General features: G+C 35.4%; 2 protein-coding genes across 2 annotated transcripts in view; both read right to left on the reverse strand.

Annotated features, from left to right (window-relative positions):
- Positions 1-5,521, reverse strand: part of LOC107551996 (nuclear receptor subfamily 1 group I member 2) — a 49,970-nt gene extending 44,449 nt beyond the window's left edge. Inside the window, exon 1 of the mRNA XM_016233806.1 lies at positions 5,237-5,521. Within this exon, the coding sequence (XP_016089292.1) occupies positions 5,237-5,239 (3 nt within the window). The 5' untranslated portion in view covers positions 5,240-5,521. The remainder of the gene's footprint in view (positions 1-5,236) is intronic.
- A 1,121-nt stretch (positions 5,522-6,642) lies between these two features.
- LOC107551982 (protein MAATS1-like) lies at positions 6,643-21,774 on the reverse strand. The gene is made up of 17 exons (XM_016233787.1): positions 21,660-21,774; positions 21,466-21,542; positions 19,327-19,484; positions 18,406-18,477; positions 17,782-17,838; positions 17,476-17,660; positions 17,124-17,301; positions 16,356-16,513; positions 15,090-15,272; positions 14,196-14,329; positions 13,987-14,100; positions 12,675-12,746; positions 12,439-12,585; positions 10,939-11,160; positions 9,835-9,983; positions 8,760-8,851; positions 6,643-7,086 (listed from the first exon to the last, which is right to left on the reverse strand). Exons 1-17 carry the CDS (start codon positions 21,745-21,747, stop codon positions 6,833-6,835), a joined length of 2,340 nt encoding a protein of 779 aa, XP_016089273.1. The 5' UTR covers positions 21,748-21,774; the 3' UTR covers positions 6,643-6,832.
- Between the last annotated feature and the right edge of the window lie 630 nt (positions 21,775-22,404).

Genomic DNA, 22,404 nt, shown 5'->3' on the forward strand with positions numbered 1-22,404 from the left:
GTAAATGTTATGTATTAATACCTACGTATAAACATGAGACCAGGCTGTTACAATACAACTGGAGCACATGGACGCTGAGGTGAGGGGTGGGACGCTTAGACGCGCACTAGCGGCGATTTAGCCAATCACAACACACTGGGCTAGCTAACCAATCAGAGCCCATCGCCTATTTCTGAGGGCGGGGCTTCATAAAAACAGGAAAAGATCAGCCCGTTTCTCAGAGAAGGGACAGAGCGGTGTGGAATAAAGGTAAATTATGTGAAAAATAATGTTTTTTTTTTTGTTTGTTTTTAAACGAAGCATTAACACATGTTAGACTGCACATAAACACAATCAAGCCTAGAAAAAACCCAGTGAACCACCCCTTTAAATAATATATTGATATGTGAAGGTATTATGTGCCATCGAGAAAAAGCACAATTGAAATTAAAACATTTATATGGCTGTTTTGTGGCTTACAGGTTTCCCCCCTGATTTTCTTGTACAGATTCAATGTGAAAAATGCAGATTGAGAAGGAATTCCTTAACATGCATTTATCTTGTTACTGGTCACCCCCTCCATTTCTGAATTTCTTTTTTTATTAAAAAGTACAGTAATGCTAGAAAACTTAGACCTTTCAAATTGTATGTATTTTATCAAAATTAAATTAGTATTTGATTGTGAAATAGTGTTGTAAACTTAAAAATAAATAAATCAAATAAATTAATAAACCATAAAAGTCATATGGGACCGTGAACATTTAACATACATGTATATAATTATATTATACTACAGTATGTATTCCTGTATTTGATTTGAAAAAGGTTGATCTGTGAGAAGATATGACAACACTTTAAGTTATTTACAGTTACAAGTCTTATGTAGGCTACGTATTCATACACTTTTTATCCTTCTTTTTTCAGATTATATAAAAACATTTGAACCCAATCATAACGTATCTCTAACTTAACTTGTGAAATTAAAATGAAAACTCTTCTATTCTAGAAACACTCTAGAAGGCAGAAAAAATCTCACGAGTCAATCGCAGTAAAATATAATTTTAATGGTTACAAATTCTTAGTAATATGCAAACACAAATGTAAAATAAAAATGGTATGATCAATAAGTCATTCAAACATGTTTTTACATTAACTAATCAAAATAAGTTAAGCAATTCTTAAGCTCCTGTTTTTAAGTCAGTTTAATTTTATTTAATTTATATTGCAATTACCTATACAGTATAAGTTGACTATTACAGTGGAGAAATTTCAACAGTGTTAGATTTGCAATAACAAACCTTCTGAATGATAACCTAAAAAGCATCACAAAAATTAGCTTTTTTTTCTGGTAATGATTTCTATACTGTCTAATAATTGGTGACTGTTACTCAAAAGACAACAAGAATAAACCTATAGGAAAAAGGAGAAATCTTTACATCGCTTGAATGAGTTTGAACAACATAGACTTATATACTTGCAGTATAGTCTAACAGGTCAAAATGATGTACCACAATGTTACCCCTTTTTACTCTATCAATATGTCAGCTGATCAATATGCTTTATAAAATATGTGGAATAAAGGTAAATTATGTGAAAAATAACATGTTAGACTGCACCCCAAAAACACAATCAAGCCTAGAAATCAAGCCGAGATTTTTTTTTTTTCTCTCCGATTTTTCGAATTATTCTGTGTTACTTCAGAAGCCATATGATAGCTTAATGTGAGCTACATGTGAATATTTAAGTCCTTACATTCTTTTGCTGCCGAATTATCCACTAACCTAGTTTATAATTTTTTGTCACAGATTCTAAATATACATAGGCCTATATTTTTTCATATTTGTTTATTTTATTTTTCTTTATAATGAAGTAGTCTGTATCTAGTAGATTGTGAAAGAATGATTATCAGTTCCACACACAGAGATATATAAATTCTACATTTATTTAAATGAGGGAAAAAAACTTCACTGGTATCGGATCGGTATCTGTATCGGCCAATACTGAACCCTAGGTATCAGAATCGGTATCGGAGGCGAAAAAGGCGGATCGGAGCATCCCTAATTAAAACCATTCACAACTCAATATACAAATATTACTATGACTATACTAGATTACAGATAACTCATAAAGCTGAGCCTGTGCACTGCAGGCTAAATAAATTGCAGAGGTTTAAAGGCTTATTGAAAATTTGAAAATGCAATTACATCTCTTAATATCTTTCTTCTCTCAATATCACTTGATAAACCATTATTGTGCTGAGAATGCAAGACAGTTAATCTCCACAAGAAATTTAGACAAATTTAAGTACCATAGTTTCACTATAATGCAACATTGTATTGGTTCGTCCTTCTGGTTCTTTGACATATTGTGTATTTATTGTGTATCATTATTTGCATTTATTAAGAGACTATTTATCTCTAGGTTACCATAATTGATTTTATTTGAAAGGTAATTTCAGTAATGATATATGTCCCTATGGAAAAAGCAACTTTACTGAATGTCCAAACAACACAGTGCTGCATTTGAGCAGCAGCTCATGTTTAGCTAACTGCAACTAGGTCAACACATTAGAAACAGGCCAACAGTACAAACTGCACAAAGCATTCCTCGGATATTTAGACTAACTGAAACAAACTGTAGGAAATATTGACTTTTTGTTTAATTAACCCTGCTGTGATGCAAGTATGACAAGAAATAATGGAGTCTTAAAAAAAAATTAAAAAAAAAAAATAAATAAAGAATTAATGTTAAATGTTCTTGCTTTCAATCTGTATTGTATTGAATGTAAAATACATTACATTAATCAGTGTACTGCAAAGTTTTTCTGCCAACAAAAGGTCAGGGTCAGAAACAAACTTTTCCATTATTTGCCATCAGGAATCAATTTCCAGCACCAATTATTATCATTATTATTATTCCTTTTTAAGGCAATCGTTTCTTTGAAAGAGGCCTCCAAATTGAGAAGGCCTCCTCCTCTGGCAGGTTCACTGAACTAAACTCTGGCATTTTCAGCAGTGCCTAATCTAAACGTACAGTACGTTTAGATTACAGTACAGAAGTACAGTACACACATGCTTCTGCTGAAAATAAAGAGCTATACATCCTGCAATTCTATTCTAAAACACAACACAACTTTCAGGCAAAGAGTAACTTCATTAACATCTCAGAAGCTTTACATTATGAGCATATATGTGACTCTGGACCACAAAACCAGTCATAAGGGTCAATTTTTTGACATTGAGATTTATACATAATCTGAAAGCTGAATAAATAAGCTTTCCATTCATATATGGTTTGTTACAAATTGTTAGTAGGCTATAGGACGCTATTTGGCCGAGACAACTATTTTAAATCTGGAATCTGAAGGTGCAAAAATATCTAAATATTGAGAAAATCGCCTTTAAAGTTGTCCAAATGAATTTCTTAGCAATGCATATTACTAATGAAAAATTAAGTTTTGATATATTTACAGTAGGGATATTTACAAAATATCTCCATGGAACACGATCCTAATGATTTTTGGCATAAAAGAACAAATTTATCATTTTGATGATACTTTTTTTAATGTATTGTTGGCTATTGCTACAAATATACCCGTGCTACTTATGTATAATAATTATGTTCAGAACATAAACCTGAGCATCTACACACGCTGTCTATAGCTTTGAGTCTGTGTGATTCTTGGTGACACACAAAGCTTGATGTTTTGGTTTCTTGCTTTCTTTTTTGATGCAGAACTATACAAACGGACTTTCTTAGCTTTCTTTCTTATGCTCCAAAGAAGGACCTCAAACAGTTTTAGAATGACCTGAGGGTGAGTAAATTTCATCACAGCTTCGGGATAATATGGATTAGAATTGAATTCAGAAGTTTTGATATATTTACAGTAGGGATATTTACAAAATATCTCCATGGAACACGATCCTAATGATTTTTGGCATAAAAGAACAAATTCATCATTTTGATGATACTTTTTTTAATGTATTGTTGGCTATTGCTACAAATATACCCGTGCTACTTATGTATAATAATTATGTTCAGAACATAAACCTGAGCATCTACACACGCTGTCTATAGCTTTGAGTCTGTGTGATTCTTGGTGACACACAAAGCTTGATGTTTTGGTTTCTTGCTTTCTTTTTTGATGCAGAACTATACAAACGGACTTTCTTAGCTTTCTTTCTTATGCTCCAAAGAAGGACCTCAAACAGTTTTAGAATGACCTGAGGGTGAGTAAATTTCATCACAGCTTCGGGATAATATGGATTAGAATTGAATTCATTTTCTTTGTGATAATGCACAGTTGACAGCATGTTATTACTAATCATTTTATTGAACTAATATGTGAGAGATATCACACAATATCGTGCATATAAGCTATGATTACCCCCACCTTCCTGCCTATAGTCAAATCATAGCCATTTATTCAGAAGCACCAATGTGACAGAACTCACTGTAAACAAATACATATTAATAGGCTACAAATAAACCACACAGTAAGCACTAAACTTCTGCTGTAGCCTACTGGGTCATCTGCTGCGACTAAACGAGGTAAAAAAAAATGCAGTGATAACTGATTATGGTTAATTACTAATGGCTCCCCTTACCAAAAAGTAGTATACTTCACGTTTATTTTATTAAGTATACTTAAGTAAAGTTAGTCAAGTATACTTTATGTAGTAAGTATACAAATATCAGTGTACTAGTACTTGTAAGTGTACTATTTCAATACTCCTTGGGACTAAATTGGCCCACTTTCTAGTATATAAAATTATAGTTTTAGTTTTAAGTTTACGGATTCTCGAAGTATAGCTCAAATATATTTAGACTTTTTCTAAGTATAAGTCAAGTATACTTAAATGTCAGTTTAAGTATATTTCTGAGAAGTACATAAAGCCAAGTACATAAAAAGTAGACTGAAAGTATACTTTCCTATTTTTTAGTTTAAAAGAAGTATAGCACACTTGAATAAACTTCTTTTTCGTAATGTATGCATCGCGCTGAATATATACAACTGCTGAATGACTGTTTATAGCATGTTATACCGTTTATTAATCGCTTTATTGTCTCTTTATCAGACCTTCGAGACAGTACAGTATATTTAACGTTAGCTAAATCCCGACAAACACACACCGTGCTGACTGACATGCATTCCTAGTGTTTGCAAGCGACATTATTTATTTGTAGTGCACGTTCTTGCGGTCACGTCTCGCGATCTGCTTTACTTCAGTAGCTAAATGAAAACAAACGCACTTACCATGTCACATCAGCACGACATTCACGCAATGCCTCAACATGACCAAGTTCACCGAGCTCCGACTTCAATCACGACACGCTCCGTTTCGCGTTTAGAGTCCTGATTCTAAAGAACGCATTGTACACACAGCCGCCCCAGAGACCTACTTACAGTACTTCCTGGTTACACATGGAGTACTGTAACGCTTGACGGACAAGCCAGAGAAATCATATCATATGCTCGCGCTATAGACGCGAATGCCATTGCTTGTTTTCCGAATTTCCTGATCAGCCAAAAGAGCAGACAGTCGAGAGAGAAGCGAAATAAAAGAAAACACAACCAATCACTGGAGAGGCAAACTGAATGGAGCATTATGCAATTTGTTCATAGAAAATTATGCAACTAAGACAAGTGTGTGTAAGCCAGCGATGTATTGATATTCAATTACACCTCACATTGTTAAACGTATAGCCTACCGGTAATTAAGACTTAACTAATTAAAATACAGACTACTTAGCTATACCTTTGTTGATCATTAGTGTTAGCTCTACAGCATAAATCACAGTCATAGCCTACCCCAAAAGTAAATACCTCAAAAGTAACTGTGTTTTAAAACTGTGGCCAAAACTACTCACAGGGAAAAATAACTTGATAAGCAAAATCAGCGTATTCGCAAAATGTGACTGCAAATTAAGTTGCTAATGAACTGCAATCCTCATTCTTAAAAAATGCTTATTGTCTTCTGAGTTTTATATGGCCACAAACTGAACACCTTTATTCACAGAAAGTAGGCTACACTTTTACCTTTTTATAGTCATTTTCACACTACATTTAGACAATGCCTGAATTTAGAATAGCATGCTACTAAAAAGTGAAACAGAGCCTTCAGCTCACACTGAAGAATGCTAAACGTACTTGTGCCTGTTCAGTTAAATGCAGGGTGTTATGCAAAGCGTATTACATGGATGATTCAAACAGGTAGTCAGAAGACAAGACTGTAGGATTGAAATTTGAGTTTTCATGTAAATGTGAAGGAGTTTCGGTTAGGTTCACAAACACTTGAATTTAAGTGATTTAATAAGTAACATAAGATCTACAGATCCTCAGTTGAGCTATGGAAAACCAGGGTAATAGGCCTACTAAATCTCCCTTATCATTCTGTCTATCTTTTTTAGGAGATACAGCCCATTTCTCAGACAGGATCTAATGGACTCAACGGTCGGAGAAAAAGCCACCCGGACCTATGTAAGTGCCTAACATAGACCTATACTGGAAATTGTTTCAGATGATGGTCTTTTATGAGTTTTTCCCTTACAAATGAAAATGAAGATGTCTGAACGTCTTTGCTTTTAAGCTATGCTTTACTTTTCGAGTAATCTACAGACTTTGACGTGTTCCATTGTTAATGAGAAAAAGTGGCACTTGCGGAGAAATGAAATGCTGGTTTTATTGCGTAACCGTTAACTTTGGACTGTTCTTTCAAAGTTCATTCACTCTTTCGGTCTCTATGAGTATGGTAGGAAAAATCAAGTCAGCTATTATGACAACAAATACAAACAGTTAATAGGACTATTGTAAAGGTCAAGAATTTAATGTTTTGTATTACTGCTCATGGGCTTAATCTGCATGTTTTCCATTCCCGTTGAGAGCGTCTGCTGTTGGATCACTGGTCAGATTGTTTTGTGCTGGTCCAGGGTCTCTTGGGGTCACAGTTCTGGGAACAGCCTCCTCTACTTGGCTGAGTATGTCATTCAGAACTGCTGAGGAGGCTCTGTCTGATGGAGATGGGGGCTGGGAGACCGCAGAAGATCCAGGGCTGCTACTGATGATTGAACGAGCTGCTTGCAGATGCCTTCTCTGGCTCTGGCGAACTAAAAGAGAATGAGCAAACAGTACATTTTTAAAGTGGTTTTCAATTGGTGGGACAATGTTGGGGTCATATGTCTGTTCTGAGAGGCAAGACAACCTGAAAAAACCACTTCCAAATGGAAAAATGAAATAAATCTTTATGGAAATTGATATGCATGGAGACTTGGGGCACTTAAGGATTCAAAGCTACACAGTTAGGTTGTTGGCAAAAACAAAAAGATACTTAATATAGTGCAAGCTTGAGTTGAGTTATAGTTGTCACTTGATGAAAGGTGCCAAATTAGCCAACAATTATTTTTATTTTTTTTATAATGACACTCGTCTTTTCTGTTGAACAAAGAAATGTCACACGGTAAACAATATTATTAAAAGTCTAATTTAATGACTCATACCTGCCAGGATTTTAATGGGAGACTCCGATAACTGTCGCTGCTTTTATCAGCACCATTCATCAAATTTATTTTTCCACAATTATTTAGAAGAACACTTGTTCATTTCTGATCATTTATGCTGCTTTTTGGTCTTTATGGAGGTTGACAGTCACGGGTCACAATCCGCTTTTAATGTATGGAAAGCATTGTGTAACTTTCTTCTGCTTTTATGTTTCACAGAAGAAATAACATCATACAGCATGGTAGGACATGTAGTGAGTAAATGAATATTATCCCCAACAAATCATTCATTTAAATTTTGTTGTATGTAGAAAGTCATGCGGTTACAGTCACCTGAGCAAGCTGTAGAGTTGAGACAGAGTTGTGTGTGCATATACTGCATTTTTATGAACAGAGTCTTTATTACACAGAGGCAAATAATGTGGAAATGGGGAATTAAAAACAGACTGTGGCTAATAGTGAGGATAATTCATTAAATATATAACACAGGCCACATGACTCGCACTGTGATACATACACACATGTCAAACTCACAGGTCATTAAAAAGTCAAGCTTAACAAATAGGCCATACTGGTAATGTGACCATTTTTAGCAGTGAAAAGACCTGCATGAGGCTTTTCAAATCTTTTAAGATGTTAATAGAGTGCACTACATACAGCAGAAAGATGTTTGCAATGTCACTATATATAAAAACTGAATGTTGAACTAGCCTAAAAAAACTTAATTTTTCAATATGGCTTTGTTCTCTATGTTTGTGTGGTCTGTAACCTCAGAAACGGGCATGCTTTTATGCACGACCAGCTTTTTTTGACACTCTTATATGTCTCAGTAATGCAAAAAAAGACAACAGTGAAATCATCTACTTATCCTCATGTCACTCGAAGGTGAAATGCTAAATGTAATATTTAATATTTCAAATTTTTTTTTTTATTAAATTATTTTGTAGGTTGACTTCTCCAAATTGTTCTGTTTGGTGACTGTTTGGTGTTGTAGAAATGACACCATTTAAAATTTCTCTTACTAAGCTTGGAATATGAATATATATAGCATAAGCTTTTTTTTTGTCCTTTAGACGATCTTGGTAAGCATCTCCTTTCATTGTATCTAGAAGAGCAGCATGGTACATTCTGTTCCTTATATCCCTTTGAGCGCCAAAGGAAAACAACAGTGTACTTCTTTTAAATGGCACAAGGTTACGAAGATAATAACATTAAGATCTAACTTGGCATGACCTGTAATAACTTGGTATTTTACTGATTATCTGCCTGATCGAATAACTCACCTCTTCCTCTGACAGCAATCTTCTGGACCTCAGGAATGAGGAATCTGTAGACGAGTTCTGCCACAATCTCTTCAGACTGCTGACTGTTCCTCCTGCACGTACACACAGAGCATGAAATACATAACACACAGACCGATTAGAGCAGATTGATTCTGTTTGTGACAAAGGAAATGCTCTAAAACAGTCAATGCTGGCAGCCTCGCTGAAGGACACATACAGTAACAATGATCTTTGTAACTTGGTCATACAATGTTTTATTAGATTCGTGATATGCCTGCAAATGCACAGTATCTGATTCTAGTGACTTCCTATGGGTGTGCTGCCACATCTGACATCCATCATTTATTATTTATTGAGGGAAAGAATATATAGACACAGATTTCATACATATTTTATATTTCCGAGGCTGTAACTGTTTCTCTGCATTTTGCCTCACAGGATAAGAAAGTTAAACTGTTGCAGAGTTTTTAAACAGGCAGAGCACAATGGGTGGAAGTCGTCCTGTAGACAAATCTAAGCATGGCTTTGTATATTTTATTTTCAAGACCTCCTAAGAGCAAAAGAGAGTCATCTTATGTGCACCTTACATGCATTATTTTATTGTATTTGATCAAGGTCTTTAGATGGCCTGTCTTTATACAAATTATTCAAGGGCATTATGAATGTATTGAGAGTTCAAGGTTATAACAACAGAAAGCATTCACACTGTTTGGGTCTATTCACATGTGATTCAGACATCCTTGGTAGCTCAGCAATGATCTTGAATCTAATAAAACCTCTGACGTAATCAACTATCAGTGAGAAACATGCCTTGCAGCCTTTGAATGTCAGAACAGGGCTGAGATAATCTTTTCTACATATTGAAATCTAAAGGTGCATTTATATATTTTATCCCTTTTCCTCAAGAGCATTTAGTGAAGTGTTTTATTTTAATAATTTAAAATATTTTGACCTTGCTGAAATATCTAGCATGATTTTAAGAGTTTGTGGTTTATTGTCAACAATAAGCAATCTAGTTGCGAGATCTTCAAACTGGTTTAACTGGATGCCACAGCATTCGAGACCAGGAACGTACGTCTCCTCCATGGCATAGGTGATGTTGTTCAGCTCCTCAGCCTTGCGGTGAATCTCCTCTCTGGCCTGAGCATCAGCTGTCTGATTAATGGAGCCCAGGATGACATCCTCCAGGTACATGTCTACTGTGTCCTGATGCATCCTGACCACCTGATACCAAATGATATACAGATAGACAAGAGATCTCAGATAGAAAAGAAAGATTGCAAAGATGCTGGTTGCAGTACAAGGTGAAATTTGACAGAATATGATTGGGGTTCACATTAAAAAAAAATAAAAATAAGGTGAATTTTGATTGGCTCTTGACATTAATGAAGAATTCTATGGCAATGTGCTTTACCAAAGAAAAGCAAGCATTTACTTACACTAACGTTCAGAAGTTAGAGGTATTTTTTTTATTTTTGTAAAGAATTTGAAATGTCTCTTATGCTAACCAAGGCTGCATCTATTTGATCAAAAATACAGTAAAAAAAAGGTAATACTGTGAAATATTATTACAATTTAAAATAAGGGTTTCTCTATGAATGTTTAAAAATGTAATATTCCTGATATGACAAAGCTAAATTTTCAGCTTACTCCAGTCTTCAGTGAGTCTCTTATGCTAACCAAGGCTGCATCTATTTGATCAAAAATACAGTAAAAAAAAAAGGTAATACTGTGAAATATTATTACAATTTAAAATAAGGGTTTCTGTATGAATGTTTAAAAATGTAATATTCCTGATATGACAAAGCTAAATTTTCAGCTTACTCCAGTCTTCAGTGTCACGTGATCCTTCAGAAATCATTCTAATATGCCGATCTGCTGCTCAAGAAACATTTCTGATTATTATCAGAATTATGTTGAAAACACTTGTGCCGCCTAATATTTTTGTGGAAACCGACACATTTTTCAGGATTCTTTGATGAAGAAAAACAAAAAAGAACATATTACTTTTGTAATATGAAAAATGTCTTCACTGTCACTTTTGGTCAATTTAACACATTCCTTGCTGCATAAAATGAGTAATTTTTACAAATAAAATCCCCAAACTTTTGAATGGTAGTATATGATTTTGTTAGATAGAGCTAAGAGCATATGTATTGTGAATGGATGTTCTAGTGACCTGTTTAAATATCTCATCCTCCTCTCTGCGTCTCCTTTCCTCGATCTGCCGCCTTCCACTCTCCTCAGCCTCACGAATACGACGGTCTCTCTCAGCCAATAGAGTGAAGGCATGGATTTGCCTTTCCTCTTGCAGCCGGACCAACTCTTTAGATAGAAAGTCCAGCATGTCCACTATCACTCCTCCAGACAGGCCAGATATATAGGACTCAATCTGAGACACCTGAGAGAAAGACAGTGGGAGAAGGAATAAAAAGAATTTAATCAGTTTAGTACATGAGATGTCCTAGCTCAAAATTCATTCTTACATTGATTTGTTCAGTGAATTTTTTAATTTAGATATTTTTTTAATTTATTTAGACCACAAATAGGCTCATACCATGTTTGTATTAGTATTTAGTTTTTGTCCTAAGGCAAAAATGTTTTTTTTATGTTAAATAGATTTAATTTTAATTTTATTTTTTTACATTTGAAATTTAAAGTCTCTTCCTTTAAGATAATTCATTCTTACATTGATTTGTTCAGTGAATTTTTTAATTTAGATATTTTTTTATTTATTTAGACCACAAATAGGCTCATACCATGTTTGTATTAGTATTTAGTTTTTGTCCTAAGGCAAAAATGTTTTTTTTATGTTAAATAGATTTAATTTTATTTTTTTACATTTGAAATTTAAAGTCTCTTCCTTTAAGACTTCAGTGTAAGCATTGCTTCTTCCTTTTAAGTGAAATGTATGCTATACTTTTTTTTTTTTTTTTACAAGTTAAATAATTAAACTAATGGTTTACCCCAAAATGAAAAGTTTAGCATTACAGTGACCGTTTACATTAAAAATGCCTTAATGATGGATTTTTTTTTTTTTTTACAGAAACACAGTTTTTCAATTCAAAAGATGTTAATTGAAGAACCGGAATCGTGTGGATTACTGTGATGTTTTTATCAGATGTTTGAACTCTCATTCTGACGGCACCTATTCACTGCATAAGTGATGTAATGCTAACTTTCTCTGCATCTGTTCGAATGAAGAAACAAACTCATCTACATCTTGGATGCCTGAGGGTGAGTACATTTTCAGCAGATTTAAATTTTTGTGTGAACTATTCCTTTAATAATAAAATATGCTCCACAAACCTTTACGATCATGACTGTAATGATCAGTGACTTTGTTAAAAAATAGCTTACATTATTTTTTAAAATTTTTCACTGGGAGAAGGTTTTGAATTCTGAAAATTACAGGGAAAAAAACATATGAAAATGTTCTCATAGTACATTGAACGGTTTCATTTCAAAACAGGAAAATGTGACTCTTCAGAATGTGACCCATGCTGAGAAGCCCAGAAAAGATGAGCGGTACATGCCAAAGCAGAGCTGATGTTGTGAATGCCTAAAAAAACTGTATTTTGATTGTACTGAGATAAGTATGTAGTTTTATCAGTCAAAGTTCACATGCTACAGCAGGTGCTTATTTTCATATCTTAAACATATACATCTCCGGTCTTACTTTTTCAGACTGGATGTCTCTCTGTCTCTGCAGAGCAAGTGTGACCTGTTTTTCCGCCTCCTTCTTGTCCTGTTGCTCCTTCTGCAGTGCGTGGGTGGTGCGCAGTTCTTGGATCAGTTCCAACCGTTTCTCTTTTCCCTCGAACATCTGCCAACCATCAGACGTCATTATCTATTCCCATCGACAACTATATGAGCCATCAGTTAGAAAACCACGCTCCTCCCACTGAGCCTTACCTGATTCTGCGCGGATCTTCCTCTCAGCACTTTCTGCAGAAAGATAACGGCCAGCTCTCTTTCCTCATCTCCCTGTTATAGACATAACATCGATATCTCAGAATCAGACGCATCATACAAAAAGAATTACAAAATAAATGATTCAACGAAAGTCAATGCATCATATACTGTAGTATCCTCAGATGACTTTAGAGCAGTGGTTCTTTTAGGACTTACTGTTGTGAAAAGGAACATTTGACAAATTGCATGCTAAGTGCAATTAAATAAAAATGCATTTCAGTTTAAATTTATATTTAATGCAATTAGCTGAAATTCAGAGTGCTTTTTGACCCAAATTAAGTAAGACTTAAGTGCATCTTTACATGTCATTTCATAATAACTTCTATTGTCTTTGAAACATGCTTAAAACGTACCACCTTATGTACAGACAAGACTTTATCATAAGCTAAAATATATGCTATTGTCATTTGTACTGAAACTTGCATGGCATGTATTTTAAATATATTTGTAATTACTCATTTGTAATTATGAAGTTGCAATTTAGTACATTTAAAGTGTCTTAAATGTAATATTGAATTACTCACTACAGTTTAATTATATATCAAGCACTTTGCATGTGCTTCAGTATGTTAGTCAACACATCATAATAAGTGTACTTGTTATAGCATGATAACAATTTATTAAAACAATGATTTAAAATATACATTTGGCATTACAAAGTGCAATTTTCAAAAGTGTTTTAAGAAATATAGTCATGAAAGTATACACTCTTTAAGTAGACTTCTTAAGTATGAAGTCCAGATATTCACTTTTAGTAATACTTCACAATAAAAGTACTGTAAAGAAGTACAATTACAGGGGAATAAATGTTTTAGGACACTTTTCAAAGTACACAAAGTATCAAAGTGAACAACAATGTCCTTAAAATCAAAATTGAAATGAATTTTAAATAGTTAATTATTGTATTTAGAAATCTGATAATTGTTAACTAAAATAATACCAACATTGTCTGGCACAAACTATTTTTATCCTCATTGCAACCAGGATGTAATGTCGTCTGGGTTGTGTCTTTTTTAGTATCTTTATCTTTGCGGCCAATTTTTGCTGACACTTATCAGAAAGCTCTGCAACCAATTTGGGTCGTTATCCACTAGATCAAAACCCCTAGTTTAGAGAATCACAAAGGTGTGCTTATACCTACAGGCTGCCTGTATACAGGCAGGTTTTGACTTGCAACCTGCACACTTTCTCATCAAAAGCCAGCTCTTAGAAGGAAAACCTGAATTGTCTACAGCTAGAATGCGGGTTGTACCTCTGGGGGATCTTCCACCGCAGGGGTTGGAGGTCGTGGAGCAGGTTTTTCCTTCTTAAAGAGGAACCGCAAAGGCTTCTTTTCCACCACACGACCCTTTTCTTCCTTTAGAGCCTAGTGGGAAAGGAGAGCTCAGGGGGATATCTGTCACTTCACACACCTCCTCCCACAGTCTGATAAAGTGTGAAAAGCACCCAGCTGCTCATTACCTGATGAGTCTTCATGAGCTCTAGTTCTCTGCGGGCTGAGCGTGTGATGAAGCCTTTAGTCACTTTAGGTCTTGGGACTTTGATTCGAGGCTCCATGACAGATGGAGAAAGACCTGCCTCCAGTTCTAACAGACCTGAGAAACACAGAGATGTCTCTGCAGGCCTTTACCACATCCGTAGTGATTCAAATTTCAGCTAAACAGGTTGTGCTTGTAAAACAACTTATTTTAAATGAAATAAAATACATTTTCTGAAAAAATAAAATAAAATACACCTAAATCTCTATAATATTCTGATCTGAAGCAATTTTTAAACCCCAATTCTTTGTTCACCAGGTTTTAGACATTATTGTAATTGCTTAGAAAAACCAAGGCATATCACAGCAGAATGATTTGATTTAGAAGGAAAAAAGTTAAATATTATTTTCTAATATAATAAAAAATAAGAATTCAAATAAATTTAAATATTTAATGCAATTTGGTGTCAAAATGTTATTTTTATTTTAAAAGTTAAAAAAAGTTTTGTTTTTTTTTTTGTTTTCAGGACAGACTAAAATGACTATATAAACACTGGGTTTATAAAGGTATCAAAAAATTTTTTTAAGTGGTATGAGAACAAAAATGTTAATAGCACACCTCTCCTCAATAAACTCCATGATATGATTTCAGAAGAAGTAGAATAGGGTAATTGATTTTTATGGATAACATTTAAAAAAATAAAACAAACAAATAAAGAATATCAGAATATATTGAACAAAGAAAGACATTAGAATAAAAATGTTATGTGCATTAAGTAAATATTTCTAAAATAAAATTAATCAAAAATCATTAACTATAAACTTTACTGTATCCTGAATAATCACAAGGAAAACAACTTCTGTAAACAGAAGCAGACCTTCATACGTCCTGAGAAAGTGACTCTTGACCACGTTGCGGTTGGAATTTCGGTCAGGGATCTGGCCAATCCGCGACCGAGGTGCGTATGTCTGAAACCCATAATCTGAGTAATCCTTTATAATATCACGTCTCTTCAGCTTTCCCTCCACATTCCTCCGTTTAGCCAGCAGCTTCCGCATTGCTGTGAGAAACAGGAAAACGATAAATAAAATTATGTCAGTTTGTACATTCTTATTATTTCATAAATCAGGATAATCCGACTTAAACATGTAATCTGGTTCAAACACAAATGTCCTGACAGCTCTTAATACATTCTATGCTTCATTTAGTTGAAGATTTGAATACGTAATTTTGTAGGAATGATGGCTTTTTTATCATGCCTCACAAAAAAAATAGAATAGAAGACTGTAAGATTATTTACATTATAAAAAAAGATGATATAATGTAGATGAAAAAAATATATTATGATTGCAATGAAACTATTACACTGCGAATGAAAAATATATAATAATTATTATTATTACTATTTTATTTTACATAACAACAGTAAAATTTGAATACTGATATTCTTTTTTATGTTAAACTTTAGAGATTATATTTTTGTGGAAAACTGCTGCAAGGGAGACCTTATACCTTCTCTTATGTTAAGAAGATATATAGAACATACTCCCAAAATTTTAGGGAAGGACATTTGGGAAGTGTGTGTCGTGTTTGAAACACTGAAAACTCTGGATCATGAGCTGCTTGCGTATAAATGAACACAATGCCACACTCACTCAATCACATGCAGCACATCAGACTACATATTTAGTTAGGCTATGTAATTAAATTGCAACCTTTGACATTTGATAATCACACCAGCCACAAAGTAAAACGGTTTCATGTACTTTTTTGCTAATATTTTGTGTTAATTTTAGATCCTAGCTGAGCTGCTAAGGATGTTTACCACACAACCACTAGATGGAACTGCTAACTCATGCAGCGCTGTCAGAAACACGTTTTTTAAAATGTATTTGATAAAACACACCTTTTTTCTGATTTACGCAATTAATGTGGGTCATGCTTCAGGTCGGAAAGCACGGAAATTTGTACAAATACGGTAAAAATCACATACTTGTAGCATCTAAAGTATATGGTCTAAAAGCAAACGCACTTTCTAAAAGCCACAAAACGTCAATTCTGATTTCACGATTACTGACATAAACAGAATGGGTCATTTTAAAGCGCAACTTAAATATGATGATTTATCTGACTGTGGCCTCACAAATGATGTAGTCATTGCGTATCTTCTTAATCTGCGCCTCCTTCTCTTGCTGGTGCTGGGAAAAGCTCACATCCAGTCGATCCATCTTGACCTCCTCCTGCTTCTCCTCCCTCTGACGCAGAAGCTGCACCAGCAGGGTCAGCCGTGCCTCCTGCAGCCTGACAAAACACGACAAACAACAACAGTCAACATGAATGTGTTTGTGCTTGTAGCAGTAAATGTAAGAGTTCTTCTTAAGGGGCTGTTCACACAGAATGCATTTATCCATTCCAGTGCACTACTTTTCCATTGTTTTTCTATGTAAACATGTGCTAGACGGACATGTATGTCTGTTATGCTAGCGTCTCCCGTCTTTCTCAGCGTCTCGTACATGACGCCGTGTCAAGTTCAAAGAATTTCAACTTTTATGCGCAGCGCCGCTCATCAATGCCAGTTCCAAAGCAGTGGACCAATCAGAAGGCCTTGGAGGCGGGGCAAGTGTTGCGAGCTTTTGTTTACAGTAGCAAATAAACTTGTTTTACTTGACGCAACATCGCAGAGGACACATTCTGCACAGCGCTTTTTTTTTTTAACCATTCCCGAGCGTTGCGTCTCACGTTTTCAGTGTGAACAGCCCCTTAAGACTTTTTTTTTTTTTTTTTGCCAAATATCCACCTTATCCAGCTACAAAGTATCTTGTTACGGTGTGAGAAACCACTGCAAATAATGTGTGAGTGAACTGCCCAAATTAATCAAACTTGGAAAACTATTCCTATAAGCAGTGCTCACTTCTCTATCTCCTTCTCTCTGAATGCCCACTCCTTCCTCTCCATCTCCTCCATCATCCTTCTCCTCTTGTCCAGCTGAGAGAGGTCATTCAGCGGGGGCAGAGTTGCCTCCCAAGCTCTCTTCACTCTTGCCCTCTCAATCATCTCTACTTCTGCCAGCCCTGCAGGCAGCCCACGGCCTGAAAACAACCACTGTTAGTCCCGAAACATGTCTCAGCAAATGTGCAAACACAAATGCTTGAAGCTACACATGCAAGAGTTTGTGCAACATTGTCTCATTGCCACTCCATATTAGATTAGGCACTGGTGAGGGACATGTCTTATTTATGATTATTATATTATGTGCTGTTTACCCCATGTGAGTGTGGCCAATGTGAGCAGCTCAGGGGGGGCTGTCCCAGGACGAACTGCATACTCTGGAGTGAAGGGGTCTGTTTGTGTCTCACTCTCCCGATAATCAGTCTGAACTCCCACGCTCCGCTGGAACGGAGTAGGGGACCATTTTTCATCTCCATCCGAAGCAGAAAGGAGGTCAGATCTGTGAGAAAAATAGTGGCAAGACAGATGTATAGACAGATATTAAGAAAGTCCAGTTTTTGGTAGATCATAGGCATTGAATAAATAACTATTAACAGAGTGACAAGCACCATTTGACTTACCTTGGCAAAGCAAATACAACATCAGGAGGAATCTGTTGAGCGAAAGGAATAAGAGGACTGAGAGAGAGGAAATGGAAGAAAAAAGAGGGAAAGACAGCAAAAGAGAAAAACATTATTCTTATTTGTACACTTTAACTGTTAAAGAACTTCTGTTTAGCTATTGTCATTCACATTTATTTTTCTATATGTGACCCTGGAGCACAAATCCAGTCATAAGGGTCAATTTTTCGAAATTGAGATTTATATGTCATCTGAAAGCTGAATAAATAAGCTTTCCATTGATGTATGGTATGTTAGGATAGGCCGAGATACAACTATTTGAAAATCTGGAATCTGAGGGTGCAAAAAAATCTAAATATTGAGAAAATCCCATTTAAAGTTGTCCAAATGAAGTTCTTAGCCATGCATATTACTAATCAAAAATTAAGTTTTTATATATTTACGGTAGGAAATTTACTAAATCTCTTCATGGAACATAATCTTTACTTAATAATATCCTAATGATTTTTGGCATAAAAACCAGATCAATAATTTTGACCCATACAATGTATTTTTGGCTATTGCTACAAATATACCCCAGCGACTTAAGACTGCTTTTATGCTCCAGGGTCACATATATCCTACCGTTCGAAAAACTTCCAGCGGTCCATTCCGGTCACATCTGTGTGGTTTGGTCTATGTATCTGAGGCACAACCCTTTCACAGACACAAAATTATTAAGGATTAATAATATTGGCATATACAGCATACACTGTCACTCAAAAGTTTGGCGTCTATATGTTTTTTCATTTTTTAAGAAATGAATACATTTATTCAGCAAGGATGCACTGCATTGATCTAAAGCGACGGTAAGGACATTTATGGTACAAAAGACCTCATTTAGAATTTTCTATTCATCAAAGAATCCTGAAAAAAAAACATCACTATTTCCACAAAAATATTAAACAGCTCAAATGTTTTCAACATTCATCATAAGAAGAAATGTTTCTTGAGCACCAAATCAGCATATTATAATTATTTAACACTGCTAAAAATTCAGCTTTGCATCACAGGAATAAATGACATTTGAAAATATATATACAAAACAGTTACTTATATTATAGAAATTCACAATATTACTGTTGACTGCATTTTTTTCAGCCTTGCATGGTGCAGAGAGTAAGAGACTCAAAAACATTCAAAAACCTTACTGACCCCAAACTTTTGAACAGTAGTGTATATAAATTTTGTGCACTGCAAAAGAACATAAAAAACATTAAAATATCCCAAAAGAAACCACAAGAAATAACTCAAAGAAAGAAAACAGCTCAATAATTAGGTGGATAATACTATGTGTGGGAAATCTGTTTATAAAATGCAAAATATCACAAAAAGTCACAATGCAAAAAAGATGGTAATAAAAATAGATTTAATTTCTTCATGCAAATAATTTCTTTTTTGAGTTTAGAGTGAAAATTGTCCTGGACATGTTTTTGTGAGATTCACCGATCTGATATCATATTTATAAAGGACTATTGTCTTGTGTACAGAGTGAGTGAATCTTACCCCGTCAGTTGCTGCAGGGCCTGTCTCTTCTGCTCGGCAAAGCCTTGCCAACGTCGATCAATGAACACAGGCACAGGGTCAGTGGCTTCAAGGCGTAAGGTGAAACGGGGGTGATGTGGCAGATTACTAAACATGGAGTTAAATTCTGGAACCTTCCGCTGATAGAGACAAAGCACAAATGTTTGTACTCTTAAAAGGTCATAACATACTGTTTTTTTTTGGGTGCATTTATAATGTTTGAAATACAGAACGAAACATCTCTCCGCTTTACTTTCAATAAAAGGATACTTTCAGTTTCTGGGAATGATGTTTTGAGTACATCAAATTACAGAATGTTTTCATACAATAAACTTCTATTTCCAAAGATCAGAGGCATTTTCATTCCTCACGATACGAGTCTTTTAAGGTTTCTGATGTGTTAGGAATGAAACAAAAACGGTAATGGTTATTTCAGATTTCTTTTAAATAACTGAATTACAGTACAACACAGTCATTCAAAATTACTAAAATTTCAGCCTTGTCACTTCTTTGCCATTTGTGCCATTAATTATTTTCAAATAAATGTTTTTTGTGTTCACTAGCACTATCCCGAGGATACAAAGGGTATTGTGCTGGCCATAAGATAAAAGACAGAGTCACAGACTAATTTGTTCAGCTCTAAATTTCTCATAATTTTATTTCTCACTGATGGCCAGACTGTCCTACACAAGAGAGACCGTCCGTACATTGTCCTGAGAGATTAACAAACAAGATTAATAAATAAATGCACCTGAAATTTTGATTTGAGTTGAAATAGTGTGAGACTGTTGTGATTCTAGAGACATGAAACCAGCACAGTGTAGGATACAGACTGCCAGGGACAATATAGCTCACTGTTGTTTAGTGGTCAGAAAGTGGCGATTGACCAATCAGAATCAAGTATTTCAGAGAGACCTGTGATAACTCAAATTAACCACTTCAGTGTCAGCAGGGTACTCCATTTTTTTCAATTACCTAAAACAATTTAGCACTTCAGACTTGCAGCATTTTAGCCATTTGCCAACGAAACAGTTGTAGACCTATTTAACCAGCATGAGACTTTTTATCTGTAATATTTATAAATTCTTCCAAGAAAGTGAAAACTCAATAGCCAACTTGCCGTTTATTTTATGTATAGCCTATCCAAAAAAAAAAAAAAGATTACATGCCGAGATATTCACAATCTTCTTTTTTTTTGTATTTCATGTGCCAAAATGAAGTGCTCAATATCTCCGCGTGTACTCCTTTTTTGTGTATGCATTAAACTAATTGCAAGTATTACGTTTTTTACTCACTTGGAAAAATGCATTTATAACTTGGAATCATGCTATATGTGGACTGAAAAGTGTGCATTGTGTTTATATTAATTTATTATGTTTTAATAATCTCTTGACATGATGAAGTGCAGTACACGTATTTTTCTGTGTTGACTAACGTACTAAAGCATGTAAAGTACTTGATCATAATTTTAACTGTAGTGTGTTTTTATTTAAAGTTATATATTTTAAATATACTACATTGCAACTTCATTGCTACAGATATGAAATATCATATATATATATATATATTCAAATAAATGACATACAAGTGTGTAGATTTAAAACATGGAAGTATATTTTACTTTAACATAACTTTTGCCAGTAAATCTGGCAATTCTGCCCACAAAGACAACAGAAGTAATTATGCAATTTTTTTTTTTAAGTAAATAATTTCCGTAACAAGTACTGTTTTTAAAAGTATGCTAAATTGTAGGCTATGTCTTTTTCTCAAGGGCAGGCTTTAATGAGACTATTTTAACACTGCAAAACATGCATCTTATTTCAATTCAGCCCAAATGTGTTACATATAGGCTACTGTAAGTCCTGTTTTGGGTAAATGTGTTTTCTCTCTGCCCAATCAAAAGTCTGAGCTTATTAAACGTGAACTTCAGTTCGCAGTGGAAAAGACATTGTTGTTTACATGGAAGTAGCAGCACAAAATCTTAAGGTGACTGCAGTTCAAGGACTCAATAGCGACATACATCTGAAACATTATTAGCACACGATGAGCTGTGCTGTGCTAGTGTTTGTAGTTGTATTTACTTACTTCCTTAACGTTACTTGTTTAGGTCTGTCAACTTACCACTCGATCCATTGAGGCATGAGCTCGAAAGTTTTCCCTGGCGTGATCCACATCAGCGGACAATGTGTGTACAGGGTCTGCAGCAGCGCCAACACCCACAGTTTAACACAACAGACTTTTTACATAATAAATGACACGATATGGACTTTCTTATAACATCCGAATATATTAACGGTCAAACAGCTGTAACTCACCGTACAAATAATCATATGTCCTCTGTTGTCTGAATCTCCTACTGCCCTCATTTTTCTTCTGCAACGCGCGTGTCACAGAGACGCTCATGTCTGCTTGTAACAGGTGTGTGTTTTATTTGTGAGCGATTGGGACAGTGGTTACCATGGAGATCGTAAACATCCGACCCCGTCACTAGCGCGATCACACCGCTAGGGGCGTTCAAAACAAACCCATGACATCCTCCAAACCAGCGGTGCCCAAACTCGGTCCTGGAGGGCCGGTGTCCTGCAGAGTTTAGCTCCAGCTTGCCTCAACACACCTGCTGGTAAGTTTCTAGTACAGGGGTGCCCAAACTCGGTCCTGGAGGGCCGGTGTCCTGCAGAGTTTAGCTCCAGCTTGCCTCAACACACCTGCTGGTAAGTTTCTAGTACAGGGGTGCCCAAACTCGGTCCTGGAGGGCCGGTGTCCTGCAGAGTTTAGCTCCAGCTTGCCTCAACACACCTGCTGGTAAGTTTCTAGTACAGGGGTGCCCAAACTCGGTCCTGGAGGGCCGGTGTCCTGCAGAGTTTGGCTCCAGCTTGCCTCAACACACCTGCTGGTAAGTTTCTAGTACAGGGGTGCCCAAACTCGGTCCTGGAGGGCCGGTGTCCTGCAGAGTTTAGCTCCAGCTTGCCTCAGCACACCTCCTGGTAAGTTTCTAGTATGCCTATAAGAGCTTGATTAGCTGCTTCAGGTGTGTTTGATTGGGGTTGGAGCTAAACTCTG

This window comes from Sinocyclocheilus grahami, unplaced genomic scaffold, assembly GCF_001515645.1.
Source record: "Sinocyclocheilus grahami isolate Dianchi unplaced genomic scaffold, SAMN03320097.WGS_v1.1 scaffold439.1, whole genome shotgun sequence".
NCBI classification, from domain to species: domain Eukaryota; kingdom Metazoa; phylum Chordata; class Actinopteri; order Cypriniformes; family Cyprinidae; genus Sinocyclocheilus; species Sinocyclocheilus grahami.

Coding starts and splice junctions, on each gene's coding strand:
- LOC107551982 (XM_016233787.1), bottom strand. CDS start 21,747: ATGAGCGTCTCTGTGACACGCGCGTTGCAGAAGAAAAATGAGGGCAGT. Junction 12,586..12,674: donor GAAGATCCGCGCAGAATCAG/GTAAGGCTCAGT, acceptor GATGGTTGGCAG/ATGTTCGAGGGAAAAGAGAA. Junction 7,087..8,759: donor GATTGCTGTCAGAGGAAGAG/GTGAGTTATTCG, acceptor ATTCTCTTTTAG/TTCGCCAGAGCCAGAGAAGG.